At 44.3% G+C, this 17,746-nt stretch overlaps 1 protein-coding gene across 1 annotated transcript in view; it reads left to right on the forward strand.

The window, feature by feature from the left end:
- LOC105523700 (ubiquitin carboxyl-terminal hydrolase 43-like) overlaps positions 1–17,746 on the forward strand; it is a 32,610-nt gene that overhangs the window by 1,868 nt on the left and 12,996 nt on the right. Inside the window, exons 3-4 of the mRNA XM_011958647.1 lie at positions 7–258; positions 10,554–10,685. Of these exons, the coding sequence (XP_011814037.1) occupies positions 7–258; positions 10,554–10,685 (384 nt within the window). The remainder of the gene's footprint in view (positions 1–6; positions 259–10,553; positions 10,686–17,746) is intronic.

Here is a 17,746-nt window from a genome sequence, read left to right on the forward strand (position 1 = left end):
CCCCAGCCCCAGCTTCAGCTCCCCGCCGGCGATGGGGCGCGGCCGCCGGGCGCTCAGGGCTTGAAGAACCACGGCAACACCTGTTTCATGAACGCCGTGGTGCAGTGTCTCAGCAACACCGACCTGCTGGCTGAGTTCCTGGCGCTGGGGCGCTACCGGGCGGCGCCAGGCCGCGCCGAGGTCACTGAGCAGCTGGCGGCGCTGGTGCGCGCGCTCTGGACTCGCGAATACACGCCCCAACTTTCCGCGGAGTTCAAGGTAGGCAGCGTTGCGCCGGCGGCCGCCCTGGCCCCCTGGTTTCGCCTCTTGAAAAGTGTGTGCACGATCAGGAAGGGGTTTTCTTGGGGCCTTCTTTAGATGCCATTGACCAGTTCAGCCCCGGATTACCGGCTTTGTTTTGAGTCGATGTGTTACGCTGTCGCTTGCGTATATTTTCTTTATAAATTAATTCTCCTAGGTATTTTGAGAGGGAGTGAGGGGAGCTGGCAGATTGAAGAGTAATCAGAGTTTTTGGATTCAACAAGCATTTGTTGAAGTATTGAAGGCTTGAGGGCCGGACAGCGTTCTAACGCCCGCTCTAGAGCTTCCAGTCTGGAATGATGTGGGGTGGGGAGTGGGACGTTGAAAGGCCAAGGCCTCAGGGGAAGGAGGTGATGCTTGCGTTGAGATCTGAATGATGAGAAGGATGCGGTCAGGGCAAGCTCTAGGACTAATGCAGGCAGGGGGAACAGCAAGTAAAATTGCCATAGACCCAAAGGAGCTGAGTACTGGAGACATGGAAGGAAAGAAAACCAGTGGCGTTGGAGATTAGCAGGCAGATGAGTTTCGCCAGATCATGTAAGACGTAGGAGGCAACGGTAAAGAGTTTGGATTTTATTCTAAGCCCGGTGGAATCTGACAACCTGCAGGCCAGGTACCGTGCTGAGTGCCCAGCAAAGGCAGCGAGCGTGCTATTTTGGAGATAGCATCCTTTTGTTTAAGGCGCATTCAATCCGCTACAATGTATGAGCACGGGCTTGCATTTTATTGTCTGCTAGATCACGGTCTACTTACTCGGGATGCTGCAGGGTCTTGAGGCGTTGTAAATTGTTTGTATCACATCACCCGGGGTTAAAGCGGGGTGTTTGTTTGGGGTCCCAGTTGGATTAAAGGGTTCCTGATAATTGGTGCACATGGCTTACTTCCTGAAAAAAAAAAAAAAGAAACCCGCAGTTCTGAAGCTCCCTACAGACTAGTGATTGTTCTTGGAGGAGGGGGAAACCTGTCAGTGTTCATTCCACAAGCATCACCGCTCTTGAGTTTCAGCCTGAGAAAGCAGTGTTTGCCATGTGACCCGTGAGATGCCAACCCCCACCTTCCTCCCTCCTGCCTCCATTAGCGAAGCACTGTTCTGCAGCAGCCGGTGGGACAAATGGTTGTCACTAAATGTCTCTTTTTGGTGACATTTGCTTTTTAAGAAAGAGGCAGTGTGGTATAGTGGTTAAGAGCAAGGTCTCTGGAGTTGTGTGACCTTGAGCAGGTTACCAGATGTCTCTGTGCTGCAACTTTCTTCATCTTTAATATAGAACCATAGTGGTACCTACCTTGTTACAGGGTTGTTGTATTAAGTGAGTTCGAATGTAGAGCACAGTGCCAGCCTCATAGGAAATGTTCGTTATTCTATCATGACACCTTTTCACCTGCAGAAACCTAGAGGAGGGAGGGAGATAATCTTTGTGTACATTTTCTCGTGCTAGATGCATCTCCATCCAGTTACCACAGCAATGGGAGAGGCTGCAGTAGTTTGAAAAAACTCGGAATTGGCCGAGTGCAGTGGCTCACGCCTGTAATCCCAGCACTTTGGGAGGCCAAGGTGGGCGGATCACGAGGTCAGGAGATCGAGACCATCCTGGCTAACACGGTGAAACCCCGTCTCTACTAAAAATACAAAAAAAAAAAAAAATTAGCCGGGCGTGGTGGCGGGCACCTGTAGTCCTAGCTACTTGGGAGGCTGAGGCAGGAGAATGGCGTGAACCAGGGAGGCGGAGCTTGCAGTGAGCCGAGGTTGTGCCACTGCACTCCAGCCTGCGCAACAGAGCCATACTCTGTCTCAAAAAAAAAAAAAACTCCGAAATTAGTAGTAGCCCTCAGTGACTCACCAGGATTTCCCATCTCTCTCCTGCTGTCAAATCCCCAGGGTCTGGGAGCTCCCAGTAAGCCTCAGGGAACTGAAGGATAATCAAGTTTGTAATATGTTAATGAGGAAGATACAATCTGGAATTTCCTGGGATTTTTGGGTAGTCAGCTTTGGAGGGAGGAGTGGAGGATCCCAGAATCCAGGCTTATGGATTGAAATCTAGGTGAGCTCTTCTTATTTTACAGATAGGGAAGCATTCATTCAACAAATACTTATTGAATGTCCAGAGACTAGACTGGGAATGCATGGAATGCATGATGAGTGAGGAGTACAAACACAGATTCTGGGGCTACTCTCCAGGGGCTTAAGGTCTAGAGGTAGAAATAGATGTTAATGAAATAATCACACAGGAACATAATTGGAACAGAAACATGTTAGAAAGGACAAATCCAAGGTGCTATGATAGTGACAGCAGGAAAATGTGATTTGATAGGGGGAGATTCTGTGGGGTGGGCAGGGAAAGCTTCCCTGGAGAGGTAACCAGCCACCGAGTTGAATTTTGAAGGATTAGGTGTCAATGAAGGGCTTGGGAAGATGGGAGAGTGCATTCCAGGACCTGGGAACTGAAATGCCAACCAGGGAAGGAGGTGGGGCCGAGAGACTTTCTGTTCAATAAATGAATAAAAGCCCACTTGGCTGGGGAGGAAAGGCTGGAGAATTACTTGCAGACACACCACGTTAGGTTGTCTTAAGGAGTCTTGTCTTGTCTTTTCCTTTCCTTTCCTTTCTCTTTCTCTTTCTCTCTCTCTTCCTTCCTTCCTCTTTCTTTTTCTTTCTCTTTCTCTCCCTTTCTATTTTTTTCCCGCCCACCCTCTCTGCCTTCCATCCTTCCCTCCCTCTCTCCCTCCTTCCTCTCTCTCTCGCTGTCTCTCTCTCTCTTGAAAAGAGAGAGTCTCACTCTGTCATCCAGGCTGGAGTATAGTGGTGTCATCATAGCTCACTACAGTTTTCAACTCCTGGGCTCAAGTGATCCTCCTACCTCAGCCTCCTGACCAATATGATGAAACCCTATCTCTACTAAAAATACAAAAATTAGCCAGGCATGGTGGCGTGTGCCTGTAGTCCCAGCTACTCAGGAGGCTAAGACAGGCGAATTGCTTGAACCTGGGAGGCCGAGGTTGCAGTGAGCCAAGATTGTGCCACTGTACTCCAGCCTGGGTGACAGAGTGAGACTCCCTCTGAAAAACAGAAAGAAAAGTCCTGTCCGTGGTATTATCTAGAATTCTTTTCTTTTTTTTCTTTTTTAAAATTTTACATTTTTATTTTACATTCAGTGGGTACGTGTGCAGGTTTGTTATAAGGGTATATTGTGTGATGCTGAGGTTTGAGCTTCTCTTGACCCTGTCACCCAGATAGTGAACACAGTGCCCAATAGGAAGTTTTTCAGCCCTTGTCCCCCTGCCTCCCTCCCTCCCTCCTTCCTTTTGGAGTCCCCTTCCTTATGTCCATGTGTACGCAAGATTTAGCTCCCACTTATAAGTAAGAACATGCAATATTTGATTTTCTGTGCTTTTCTAATGATGTAATTAAATGCTGCACATTTAAAAAAAAAAAGTTAAAATATAAAAAAAAGAGATCTGTAATTTTAACCCCTAGAGATAACCATTGTAAATATATTGATATGTTTCAAAGTATAAACAATTGAAAATTTTAGTTTTATATCCTGCTTTTCTCATTTAAGCACTGTTACGTTTTCCTAGTCTTAATAATACACAAAATCATTAATAATTGAGTCTTTAACAATTAACATATTATGAAATGAACCAATTCTGTATGGAGATCTATGGTTATATTAAAAATTTTAGCCATCTGGAATTTATATTAGTTTATGTGCTTACACATCAATTTTAGATCTACAGTGATATACTGGAGATTTTTTAAAAACAAGGATGCCTTCTTCATCACTCTTATGTTTTGGAAGTTCTGGACAAAACAGTAAGACATAAAATGGAAATGGAGTTTCCATTTTCCAGTATTATACTGTATTGAAGTTTCTTGTATTTAAATCACTGTCCTTAGCTGTGATTATTCCCATAAGCTTAATTCCTACAAATGGAATTACATAGGCAAAGCAAAGGTATGACTGTTTTATTATCTATTTTTACTTTTTAGATCAACTTTATTGAGGTCTAAACTATATATGATGAAATGCACCCAGTATAAGCATAAAATTTAGGAAGTTTTAACAAATGTGTGAACCTGTGTAGTCACCATCTCAATTTTAAATATTGAGTTGTTGTTGTTGTTGTTGTTGTCGAGATGGAGTTTTGCTCTGTTGCCCAGGCTGGAGTGCAGGGGCACTATCTTGGCTCACTGCAACCTCTACTTTCTGGATTCAGGTGATTCTCCTGCCTCAGCCTCCCAAGTAGCTGGGATTACAGACGTGCACCACCACGCCCGGCTATTTTTTATATTTTAGTAGATACAGGGTTTCGCCATGTTGGCCAGGCTGGTCTCAAACTCCTGACCCTAAGTGATCCGCCTGCCTCAGCCTCCCAAAGTGCTGGGATTACAGGTGTAAGCCACCGCGCCTGGCCAACATACTTACGTTTTTGTGGTGAGAACATTTACAATCTATTCCCATGGCAATTTTCAAGTATATAATATATTATTATTAACTATAATCACCAGGCTGTACAATAAATCTCCATCCCTTTTTATTAATTTATTCAACAAAAAGAAATAGCATATTTTAAACATTTTAATAGGTTTTTGGGGAACAGGTAGTATTTGGTTACATGGATAAGTTCTTTAGTGGTGATTTGAGAGATTTTGGTGCACCCATCACTTGAGCAATGGACACTGGACCCAGTGTGCAGTCTTTTAGCCTTCACCCACCTCCTACCCTTCCCCTCGAGTCACCAAAATTCATTACATTGTGCTTGTGCCTTTGCATCCTAAGAAATAGCATTATCTTCTAAACTTCTAAAAATGGTTTTTTATTTTTATTTCTTTGATTAGGAGTGAGGTGGAAGATTTTTCCATGTTTCTTTACTAGTTGTGAGTCTGCTTTTGGAATCAATCATCTGTTCAATGTTCTTTTTTTTTTTTGAGACACAGTCTCGCTCTGTCACCCAGGCTGGAATGCAGCAGTGGTGCGATCTTAGCTCACTGCAACCTCTGCCTCCCAAGTTCAAGCAATTCTCCTGCCTCAGACTGCTGAGTAGCTGGGACTACAGGCGCGTGCCACCATGCCCAACTAATTTTTGTATTTTTAGCAGAGATGGGGTTTCACCATGTTGGCCAGGCTGGTCTTGAACTCCTGACCAGTGAGTCACTTTACCCGGCCCATCTGCTCAATATTCTTATGCATCTCTCTATTCTGCCTTGGTCTCAATGTTTTTAGGTTTCTGTAAGTTCCTTAGCTCTTGGCATATTTGCTACAAATATTTCCTCAAAACTGTCTCCATCTTCCCCCTACCCCAATATTGGAAGATTTAGATTTATTTATATCATACCTTATGATAAATATTTGATTTTATGTACCAGCTTTTCTATGGTTATATTAAACATTTTAGCCATCTGGAATTTATATTATCTTATGTGCTTAAGCATCCCTTTTAGTCCTACAGTGATATAATGGAGACATGGCTTTTTAACAACAAGGATGCCTTCCTCACCACTCTTATGTTTTGGAAGTTCTGGACAAAACAGACATAAAATGGAAAGGGAGTAAAAAATATTAAACGGTGGCTAACATGGTGAAACCCCGTCTCTACTAAAAAAAAAAAATACAAAAAACTAGCCGGGCGTGGTGGCGGGTGCCTGTAGTCCCAGCTACTCGGGAGGCTGAGGCAGGAGAATGGCGGGAACCCGGGAGGCGGAGCTTGCAGTGAGCCAAGACCGCACCACTGCACTCCAGCCTGGGCAACAGAGTGAGACTCCGCCTCAAAAAAAAAAAAAAAAAATTAAACGGAAAGAAAATTACTAAAACATTCTAGAAATCCTTATTTTAGCTTTATTACTGTCATTAGTTACATCAGATGGAAGGTAGAAAATCAAAGGAATAACCATTTGGAATATATAAAATTAGATTTTTATTCATAAAACAACCAGAAATATGAAATAACTAGGAATAATTTTAATAAGAAGTGTTAAAAATTGTCAATGTTTGGGAAAGAAAACATACACACGGATAGAGTTATGCCGTGTTGAAGGAGAGAAATAACCAAATATAGGGCTGGGCACGGTGGCTCATGCCTGTAAATCTAGCACTTTGGGAGGCCGAGATGGGAGGACCGCTTGAGGCCAGGAGTTCTAGACCAGCCTGGTCAACATAGCAGACCTCAGCGGAAAAAAAAGAAAAAGAAAAAAGATGTGGGATAAGTAACCAAATATTGCAGTTCATTCTTCCCAAGTTAATTAACTTCTTGGGAACTGCTTTGTGCAGTTCTAGTTATGTTTCCATAGACTTTTTTTTTTTTTTTTGAGATGGAGTCTCGCTCTGTTGCCCAGGCTGGAGTGCAGGGGCACGATCTCGGCTTACTACAACCTCCACCTCCTGGGTTCAAGTGATTCTCCTGCCTCAGCCTGCCGAGCAGCTGGAACTACAGGTGCCCACCACCACGCCCAGCTAATTTTTTGTATTTTTAGTAGAGATCGGGTTTCACCTTAGTAGCCTGGATGGTCTTGATCTCGTGACCTTGTGATCTGCCCACCTCGGCCCCCCAAAATGCTGGGATTACAGGCGTGAGCCACAACCCCCGGCCTGTTTCCACAGACTTTCTAGGGGAATTACTTCTGTAGTCATCAGGAGGTTATTAAAAATAATTCTGAGAAATACCTGCCAAATACTTTATAACTGGAAAAAGACAAAGAACAATGTTCACTGTTTAAAAACTTTGTCATTTACAAATGAAAATTAAAAAATTACTCATGATCCCATTATTCTATGGTAACCATTTGCTACTATTTTGCCATGTATTTTCTGGTCTTTTATTTTGCTATCTATAAATATATAAAAACAATCTCAAATAATGTATTTTTGCATTTTTTTCTTCTTATGACCAGATTATTATTTTCTTTATCATTTGTATTTCATCAGTCATACATTTTAAGGCCATCTGACTGTGTCATAAGTTTTCACCCAGATGACTTTGATGTGTAAAGACATCTCTGCTTGTATCTCTCATTTCCTAAGGCAACATCCCCCAAAGTGGAATTGCCGTTTATAGAGAGGGACATGTTTAAGGCCCTATCGTGTCTTGGCTTCTTGAAGTTGTCACCTCCTTTCTGAAAAGGTTGTCAGGTACTATAAGCCAGGCTAAGATGAAGAGTGTCAGGCTTAAAGGATCATCGTGATTAACTGGAGAGGAATGGATTTCACATGGAAGGAAGAACAAAAGCAAAAGTCTAAGCTAGATGCGGTGGCTCACTCCTATAATCCCAGCACTTTGGGAGGCCGAGGTGGGTGGATCACCTGAGATCAGGAGTTCGAGACCAGCCCGGCCAACATGGTGAAACCCCATCTTTACTAAAAATACAAAAATTAGCCAGGTGTGATGGCAGGCCCCTGTAATCCCAGCTACGTGGGAGGCTGAGGCAGGAGAATCGCTTGAACCCGGGAGACAGAGGTAGCAGTGAGCCCAGGTCGTGCCATTGCATTCCAGCCGGGCAACAAGAGCAAAACTCCGTTTCAGAAAAAGAAAGAAAGAAAAAAAAAAAGTAAAGGTCTAGACTGTAGAAGTAGGAAAGCATGTTTGGGACAGCTAGGTGGATTACTTACCTGGAGCTTTGAAACATGGAATGATATGACTTGGGGCTGAACCAGAGAGGGTTCTTGGACTATTTGGTGGTGAGCAGGAGAGTAAGGAAGGATTTACAGTCAGAGCATGACAATATTCAGCTGAGCTGTAGGAAAATTGGTCTGGTCTACCATGAAGTCAGTGGGTTGGCAAGGGGAGAACCTAGGGGCTGGGCCCCTCCTTAGGTACATATTGTTGTCTGGGTCAGCTACAGGTGGAACTCAACAGTTGGAATGAGACTTTTCTATAGGGGAAGGGTGGAGACATTTGGGAGCCAGCATCCAGACTGCTTGACAGCTGACCGATATGAAGGAGAACCTGAGAGACGACACCTACATTAAAAGGATGAGCTGGTTTTAGAGATTTTGAGTTGGAAGAGCCAGCTGCTCACCCAGAAGAGAATGTGTTGGTACAAGAAGATAGGTTTGAGGGTTGTTTGAGGGTAGGGTTGCCAGATGAAAAATATACTATGCCCAGCTGACTTTTAATTGCAGATAAAAAATGAATAACTTTTTAGTGTAAATACATCCCAAATATTGCATGGGACCTATTTCTACTAAAAACATATTCATTGTTTATGTGAAATTCAAATCTAACTGGGCATCTTGTATTTTTATTTGCTAAATCTGGTAGCCCTACTTGGGAATCAACACGGAGAGAAGCCTGGGGGAAGAATCCAAACTAATGTGATTGGCATAAAGACTCAGAGCCACACTTGGGGAGGCTGAGGCGGGCAGATCACCTGAGGTCAGGAGTTCGAGATCAGCCTGGACAAAATGGGGAAACCTCATCTGTACTAAAAATACAAACATTAGCTGGGTGTGGTGGCAGGCACCTGTAATCCCAGCTACTTGGGAGGCTGAGGCAGAAGAATCACTTGAACCCGAAGGTGGAGGTTGCAGTGAGCTGAGATCGCGCCATTGCACTCTAGCCTAGGCAACAAGAGTTAAACACTGTCTTGAAAAAAAAAAAGACTCAAAACAAGCATTTCAGTTAATTAGATCTTGCGTTTTTGCTTTGTCTCATCCTAAAGTCTCCTTTATTTTTATTTTTAGTTTTTTGAGACAAGAGTCTCACTATGTCACCCAGGCTGGAGTGCAGTGGTGCAATCTCTCCTCACTGCAACCTCTACCTCCCAAGTTCAAGCAATTCTCCTGCCTTAGCCTCCCAAGTAGCTGGGATTTCAGACATGCACCACCACGCCCAGCTAATTTTTGTATTTGTAGTATAGACAGGGTTTCACTATATTGGCCAGGCTGGTGTCAAATTCCTAACTTAAAGTAATCCACCTGCCTTGGCCCCCCAAATTGTTGAGATTACAGGCATGAGCCACTGCACCTGGCCTCTAAAGTCTCCTTTAAATCTCAAGGGAAAATTAAAAGAAAGAAAAAAAAAAAAGCCCAGACCGCCTGATTTGATTGGCAGTGTTAAGGATTGTCCTGGTCCTCAGCCTTGCTAAGACCAGTCTCTTTGGCAGGCGTGAGCAGAGAACAGACCTGTGTGGGATGAGACTGGAGGCTTGGCTCTGCAGTCTAAGAGAGACCCACAGCCATCGTGTGCTGTGTGCATGTGCATGTGTGAACACATAGACAAGTGATTTGCTTACATCCAGATGCCCACATGCTCACACATGTAGAGCAAAAGTCCCTGGAAAGATGCTGAAGGAAGTGCTAAAAGTGGCTGTCCCCTGAGAAGGGGTACCGTGGGATGAAGGCCAGGTAGAAAGAAGACTTCATTATCATCCTTTTTTATTGCATTATTGTTTTTTAGTATGTGCATATATTACTCTTTGCAATAAACTTTTAAAAAGCTGGAATGTGCATTTATGCAGAAAATGACAAAGTTGCTACACAATGTAACAGAAGGACAGCGCAAGGGGTACCAGGAATGCGAACACCACGAGGGCAGTGAGTCTTCATCCGTTTTGTTCACTGTTGTATCCCCGGTCCCTAGAATAGTGCCTGGTATGTGGTTGACACTCAATACATATTTATCAAAGTAGTGAAGGGCTGGTTCAGCCATTTGATGACCTAACCACAGAAACAAGTTTGTATCCTTAAGTTTCATACATGTTAGAAAGAGGCAGTAGAGGAGCTACATGCATGGTACTTAAGGAAATCAACTTCACTGCAAATGTCAGTATTCTGATAGAAGAAAGAGTTGAAGTTATGGGAGTGAATGAAATCAGCAAGGGAGAGCAAGTAGGACGTGAAGGCTGTTCACCATTTAGGTGAACAGAGACAGCATGAGAATAGGCCAATGGAGGGAAGACTAGTGGAGCATCATATCCCAGCAGTCACAGGGAGAGAGCTTCGGTGGGTCAGATGGTCAACAGTATCAAAACACTCAACAGAGACCACCCTCTGGGTTTTCAAAGAATAGAACATACATTAGCAGTTCTCTGGAAAGCAAATATCTTCTCCTCTATACAGAGACCCTCATGCCGTTTGGGGACATTGCCCCAAAAGGGCGGGCTTTGGCATGAAAGAACATTTCCACCCCAGCGGTTTGCATGCTGTCATCCCAGGTCAGGGCTGAGTAATGACCACTTGGTAGACCTGGTGCTCACAGAGCCTTCACTTGGTTGTATAAGGGGCCAAATTCACCTCTGGATTTCCTTTTTTTCCTTTCAGAATGCAGTTTCCAAGTATGGCTCTCAGTTCCAAGGCAACTCCCAGCATGACGCCCTGGAATTCCTGCTCTGGTTGCTGGATCGTGTACATGAGGACCTGGAGGGTTCATCCCGAGGGCCGGTGTCAGAGAAGGTCGGTCACTCTCAAAACAATACAATGTACTGGGTTTTCTTTTTTTCCTTTAAATATTGACTCAGCTCCTCAAAACTGAATCTTGAAATTGAGATTCTTAGATTCCTATATAGTCTGGCTACTATATCCACAGTCCGTTCCCTGCTCCTTTCTCTTAGCTGTGTTTGTTTTACACAAGGCTTTTCCTTCCATTCCAGTATTTCTCATTCTCTTTGTCCCAGTGATATAATGAATAGAGTTTCATTTTGGCTCAAAATAGGAAAAGTCTTTTCTTTTGTTTGTATTCCGTACATTAGTGTGGTCATCCAAGGCCATGAGTACTGTTCCTTATTATTTGCAGATGGTACCATTTGAACTCTACCATTGCTTTCTCAGTTATGTATTCTACAGAGCACTAACTGTTAACTTTTCCTCTCACGACACAGGGTGGATGATTTTTACACATGTGCATTTAGCATCCCCAGGTTTTGATGAAACCCCAAACCTTTCAGAGGAGGAAAGCACTACAATAATTTGTCGTAAGAACAGCTGATTGATACCGGAGGCACAGTCTTTATGGACTTTGCTCAATGATGGCTTATGCTCTAATGCTAGTCCTCTGTCTCCCACTTAAGAAAGTAAAAGTGAATGAAGTTATTATATTATGAAAGTATTCATCCATTCTCACACTGCTATAAAGAAATACCTGAGACCGGATGTGGTGGCTCACGACTGTAATCCCAGCACTTTGGAAGGCCGAGGCAGGCAGATCACTTGAGGTCAGGAGTTCAAGACCAGCCTGGCCAACATGGCAAAACCCCATCTCTATTAATAATACAAAAATTAGCCAGTGTGGTGGCGCGCTCCTGTAATCTCAGGTACTCGGGAGGCTGAGGCAGGAGAATCCTTTGATTGTGGGAGGTGGAGTGAGCTGAGGTCACACCACTGCACTCCAGCCTGGGTGACATAGTGAGACTCGGTCTCAAAAGAAAAAAAAAAGAAAAGAAAAAAAAAGAGACATACCTGAGACTGGGTAGTTTATAAAGGAAAGAGGTTTAATTGACTCACAGTTCCACATGGCTGGGGAGGCCTCAGGAAACGCACAATCATGGTGGAAGAAGTAAGTACCTCCTTCACAAGGTGGCAGGAAGGAGAGAGAGTGAGGGGGAAGAGCCCTTATAACACCATCAGATCTCATGAGAACTCACTCACAATCACCAGAACAGCATGGGGGAAACTGCCCCCGGTGATGCAGTCACCTCCCACCAGGCCCGCCCTCCCTGCACATGTGGCGATTATGGGGATTACAATTGGAGATGGGATTTGGGAGGGGACACAGAGCCGAACCATATCAATGAGTGAGCAAAGTTAGTTTAAACATCTGTGAATAATCTGCTGTAATAGAAGAAAAGTTTCATGAGCTTTGATAATTCCATATCAATGAGTAAGCAGTTATTTTAATAATATCCACAAATAATCTGCCGTAATAGAAGTTTCATGAGCTTTGATAATTAATCAATAACACATACCTTTTGATGGATCACATGACTGATCCAGATGCAGCCATGAGAACTGTTTTACCGGTTTTTTGGTTTTGTTTTAAATCTGGACACGTTATTCTCATCCTTTTCATTAATCAAATAAGAAAACCCTTGGAAAGTGCTTAGATCTTTCAACCATCACCCTCCCATCCCTTCAGTGTTTGCTTGGAGCCCGTCATTCTAGCGTAATAAAGAATGAACAGCTCAGGAAGCTTAGTCTTTTTTTCCTGAAGTTTGTCTGTTTCCTTTATGTTTTCCAGCTGTTACCTTTCTATTTTTTTTTTCTCTCTTAAAATGTCAACTTGCAACTTTAAGAAAAGGAGAACATAACTATATATGTTTCATGTATCAGAGAGATTGGGTAACCTTAAAGCCACACAGCTGAGTAAAGGACAGAGTCAGGATTCAAGCCCAAGGGGTCTGGTTTGAAAGCCTATTTTCTTATTTTAAACATAATCACCCCAGTCATTCCCAAAACACACAAATGAAACAAAGCAAACAATCACCCCAATAAAACCTGGGAGGACCACACATTCAAAGGTCATGGTGTTTTTCCTGTGTTTTGAGATTAGGGGTGCTTTCTTTTACTTACCATGATTTCCTCTTTATCTTATTCTGACGCCTTTTAGTTGTAAGTGACAGAAATTTAACTTAGTCTCAGTCAATGAAAGGGCATTTATTGACTTTTATAACTTGCGAGTCCAAGGGTCAGACCAGCTTCAGGTAGGGCTGGATCCAGGGACTCAGATGACATCACCAGGTCTTTGACTATGTCTCTGTCCCTTGTCTCTGAATCCATTTTCAGACTGACTCTGCCCAGATGGTAACAAGATGGCCTTCTGCAATGCTCATGTAGTCTTTAGAGCTTGGGATTCCAGAAAAAGCCCAGGGAAGAGTCCGATTGTCTCAGCTTGGTTCACATGTCCATTCCTGGGCATGTGGCCAGAAGAATGGAATATTCTAATTGGGTGCAGCTGGGTTGCATGCCTGTGGGGGTGAACGTGGGCCAAGGAGAGCTTTTATAGAAATGGAACAGTTTGCTTCCCCAAAGAAAGGAATGCTGAGCAGATAAACATATGTCTACTACACTGTATATTCCACAAGTTTATAGTGAATACATTTTGAAATCAGAAGGATATATTTTTTAAAAAGATACTGTTTATTGAATGTTTGTTGTGTGCCAGGGATCTAACTTGATGCTTTGCACAATTTATTTCCCTACCTGACACAGAGTAGACAATAAACTCTTGAAGTGATTGACTAAATTAGTCATCATGCTTTACTATTATAAGGATAACTCATATTTTACAGTTAATGGAAATTTAGGTTAAGTTGCTCAAGGCCACTCAACTTCTACTTGGTGGAGATAGAATTGAACCTGGCTCTGTCTGTTTCAAAGCCAGTGTGTCGGATTCCTTTCCCTGAAGCATTCCTCGTGCTTTCTCAATTTCCCATGGCGGGAGAGAGGAGACTTAGAGATAGGTGGTCCCTCTTCCTGCTGGCTGCATAGGAAGAGCCTCTTATTCTGTTTTTTCCCCTCCCCTCTCCCTGGCTATACCAGGCAGGTCTTCCTACTTCTAAGGTAGGTGGGATAGATAGCCTTTCAATTTTTCTTTTCTATCTCTTGGTAGCAGGAGAAAGCATTGGGCTTAAGGGTGGAGAAGATCACAGAGAGGTTAAGTAACTTGCCCCAAGTCACACAGTTACTAAGTGAGAGAGCTAGGACCCAAATCCAGTAAACTCAACTCTGTAACAGGCTTCCTTAACTCCGACAATGTTGGATGTTTGTGGTCAGTTGACTCTTTTCTGAGGATGGCTGTGCTGTTCATGGTAGATTTAGTAGCACCTCTGCCTCCTAGATGCCAGTCTAGTAGGCATCTAGACTAGGCATTTGACTATTTGTGATAGCCAAAAATGTCTTCAGAGATGGCTAAATGTCCCCTGGGATGGGAATGGGGATGGTGACAAAATCACCATTCCCCCAACCCAGTTGTTGAGAGCCACTGCTCTAGAACCTTTGTTTCTCATTGTGGTGCACCACCCCTAGACCTTTCTTTAAGATAATATTGTGTTTATTTAAGCCAAGAAGGCCTGGCAATAATTCTTTTTTTTTTTTTTTTGAGATGGAGTCTTGCTCTGTTGCCCAGGTTGGAGTATAGTGGCGTGATCTCAGCTTACCACAACCTCCGCCTCCCGGGTTCAAGCGATTTTCCTGTCTCAGCCTCCTGAGTAGCTGGAACTACAGGCGTGCGCCACCATGCCTGGCTAATTTTTGTATTTTCAGTAGAGACAGGGTTTTGCTGTGTTGGCCAAGCTGGTCTCGAACTCCTGACCTTGTGATCCACCTGCCTCGGCCTCCCAAAGTGCAGAGATTACAGGCGTGAGCCACCGCGCCCGGCCAATAATTCTTTTTAACAACTTCAAGACACAAGTAAAAGCAGCCATAATTGGTTTTCCAATTTTGAATATGTCCTATTGCAATATACTCCACACTACCACTAGATAGAAATGAAATAAGAGCTTGTCCGTTTTCTGCTTAAATTCCCCCACTGGCTTCCAATAGCACATAGAACAAAATTCAGACTCCTATGTGGCTGACAGGGCCCAGCCTGATTCCAGACCCGTCCACCCCTCGCTCCCTGGCCTTGATCTCTCCAGCTACTTCCTGTTCCTTAAGGGGCCAGGCGTGTTAGGAGTAGACCAGCCAGGCAAGACCAGCTATTGGCTATTGGCTAGAGTGAGGAGCTTACGCTGCCCTTAGTTTGACCTGATTGAAACCAGAAAAGATCTCTTTCTCTGGGGTCAGAGCCTCTCCTAAAATTTGCTCTCAGAAAATTGGGCTGCCTGCAGAGGCCTGGCTGTGTACCTTGAAGGTAGAGAACAGAGCTGTTGGGATTATCCGGCGTGAAACTTCATTTTCCCTTTCCTAGAAGGAAAGCCTCTGTCCTCTGTGAAACTCTGATTTTTTTTTTTTCTTCTCTTTGAGGTTATTTCTGTTTGCAAGACATAGCAAAGCCATGTAGCTAGATTTATTTGAAACTGGAATAAAAACCATAAGGGCCGCTTTCTTTTCTGTTAATTTACTGATCCTCAAATGTTTTCATCCTGCAAAGAGGGCACATTTTTATTACCCTTTTAGAAACCCTAACACAATCTTTTTGTCGTTTGCTTTCCAGAAAATGCTGCTCTTGCAGAATTAAGTAGGGGATGAGGCTCGGGAGAGGATCGGGAAGCTGACATGTATTAAGCACTGACTATGTGCAGGGAAGATACACAATACATGTCATCTCTTGAGATTGTTTTTATTTTTATTTACTTATTTTTTGAGACAGGGCCTCACTCTGTTGCCCACGCTGGAGTGCAGTAGGGTGATCATAGCTCCCTGAAGTCTTGACCTCCTGGGCTCCGGCAGTCCTCCTGCCTCAGCCCCCCGCCTAAGTAGCTATGACTGCGGGGATGCTCCACCACACCTGGTTAATTTTTTAGTTTTGTAAAGACAAGTTCTCACTATGTTGTCCAGGCTGGTTTCAAACTCCTGGATTCAAGCAATCCTCCCACCTTGGCCTCCCAAAGTGCTGGGATTACAGGTGTAAGCCACGGTGCAAGTCATCCCCTGTGATTTTAATGGTAGCTCCATGAAATTGATGTGTTAGATGTAGAATGAGGCTCAGAGAGAGAGGCTGAGTGTCATTCAGCTAACAGAGCAGAGCCAGTGCGTTTGGCCTCATTGTCTGTGCTTTGTGAATGACCCCCTGCTGCCCCTCACTCCAGCCTCTTTCAGGATTTTCTTTCTCCATGCCCTTCCCTGGGGGATCTTGTCCACAGCCTCTCCCGATGCTGTTCAGTGTCGCTGTGAATTCTTGGGTTGCAAGCAACAGCAACCGACTTGAGCTGACTCAAACAAGAAAGGGGACTTAGGAGAAGGCCAAGGAGCCTCACGCTGGATGACAGGGAAGGCTGAAGGACCAACTTGGAACTGTCAAGAATCAGACAGCTGTGAGGGTATCTCAGCAGCAGGAACTGCTCCGTTCTCTTCCCTGGACAGCACAGTCTGCAGAAATGTTTTCAGCCATTGGCCACTCTGGTCATGAGTCACATTCAGAGTAGAAGCATCTCAGTGTGGCTTGCTTGGGCCATGGGCCTATCCCTTGGTAGGTGAGGGCAGGACCCTTGATTAAAGACCCCTCTGCATGCATGGACTGGATTCAGGGTTCCAAAATGGGGGTTGCTACTACCAAAGGAGGAGTAGTATATACAGGGCAGTCAAAATACACCAGGGTCCGCTATGCATCCAAGTTAGCTCCTCCAAGTACTCTTCCCCTATTTGTCATGAATGTCTCTGCCTGGATATTGAGTCACCTCAAACCCAGCATGCCCATCCCAAACACACCTCTTGTTTTGACTCTGCCTCTCTGTAAATGGAACCGGGGTTTGCCAGGCACCAGACTGGATCCTTGGAGTTGATCACGTTCCTCCAATCCCACAGTCAGGGGCTGATTGGTGAAGCTACGTCCTCGGGTGTCTGGAATCCACCCCTCCTTTTCATCTTCATGGCTCCTGTTCTACCTTATCCTGTTGTTTCCTGAATGCTTGAGCCTACTAATCTGTGTCCTAACCTCCAAACTTATACTTCTTCATCTGGGAGTCAGTAGCTGTCAAGTTAAAGCATCTCTCCAAGCACGTTGCTACCACCTGAGTTCAAAACTCATCAGGTACTCCCCCTTGTGTAATAACAACCACCACCTACACTGTGCTTTGTGCTAGGCACGGTTCTAAGTGTTTTGTACATATGCTCTCTTTTTTTTTTTTTTTTTTTTTGGAGACAAGAGTTTTGCTCTATTGCCCAGGCTGGAGTACAGTGGTGCGATCTCAACTCACTGCAACCTCCGCCTCCTGGGCTCGAGTGATTCTCCTGCCTCAGCTTCCTGAGTAGCTGGGATTACAGGTGTGCACTACCACACCCGGCTAATTTTTGTATTTTTAGTAGAGATGGGGTTTTACCATGTTGGCCAGGCTGGTCTTGAACTCCTGACCTCAAGTAATCTGCTCACCTCGGCCTCCAGAAGTGCTGAGATTACAGACGTGAGCCACCGTACTCAGCCTTGTGTTTTATATATAGAAACTCTTTAAATACTCAGAGAATCCCTATCAGACAGGTACTGTCATTATCCCTTTATTATAGTTGGGAAATCATGGAGCAAAGAGATTAAATCACTTTTAGCTGGATCAGGGCAGTCAAGTAACTTGTAATCAAGTACCGGTGTGGGGATTTGGACATTCTTTTTTTTGTTTCTTTTTGAGACGAAGTCTTGCTGTGTCATCCACGCTGGAGTGCAGTGGCATGATCTCGGCTCATTGCAACCTCTGCCTCCCAGGTTCAAGTGATTCTCCTATCTCAGCCTCCCAAGTAGCTGGGATTACAGATGCGTGCCACCATGCCTGGCTAATATATGTATTTTTAGTAGAGACGGGGTTTCACCATGTTGGCCAGGCTGGTCTTGAACTCCTGACCTCAGGTGATCCACCCACCTCAGCCTCCCA

The sequence above is a fragment of the Colobus angolensis genome, unplaced genomic scaffold (assembly GCF_000951035.1).
Source record: "Colobus angolensis palliatus isolate OR3802 unplaced genomic scaffold, Cang.pa_1.0 Scaffold47, whole genome shotgun sequence".
NCBI classification, from domain to species: Eukaryota; Metazoa; Chordata; class Mammalia; order Primates; family Cercopithecidae; genus Colobus; species Colobus angolensis.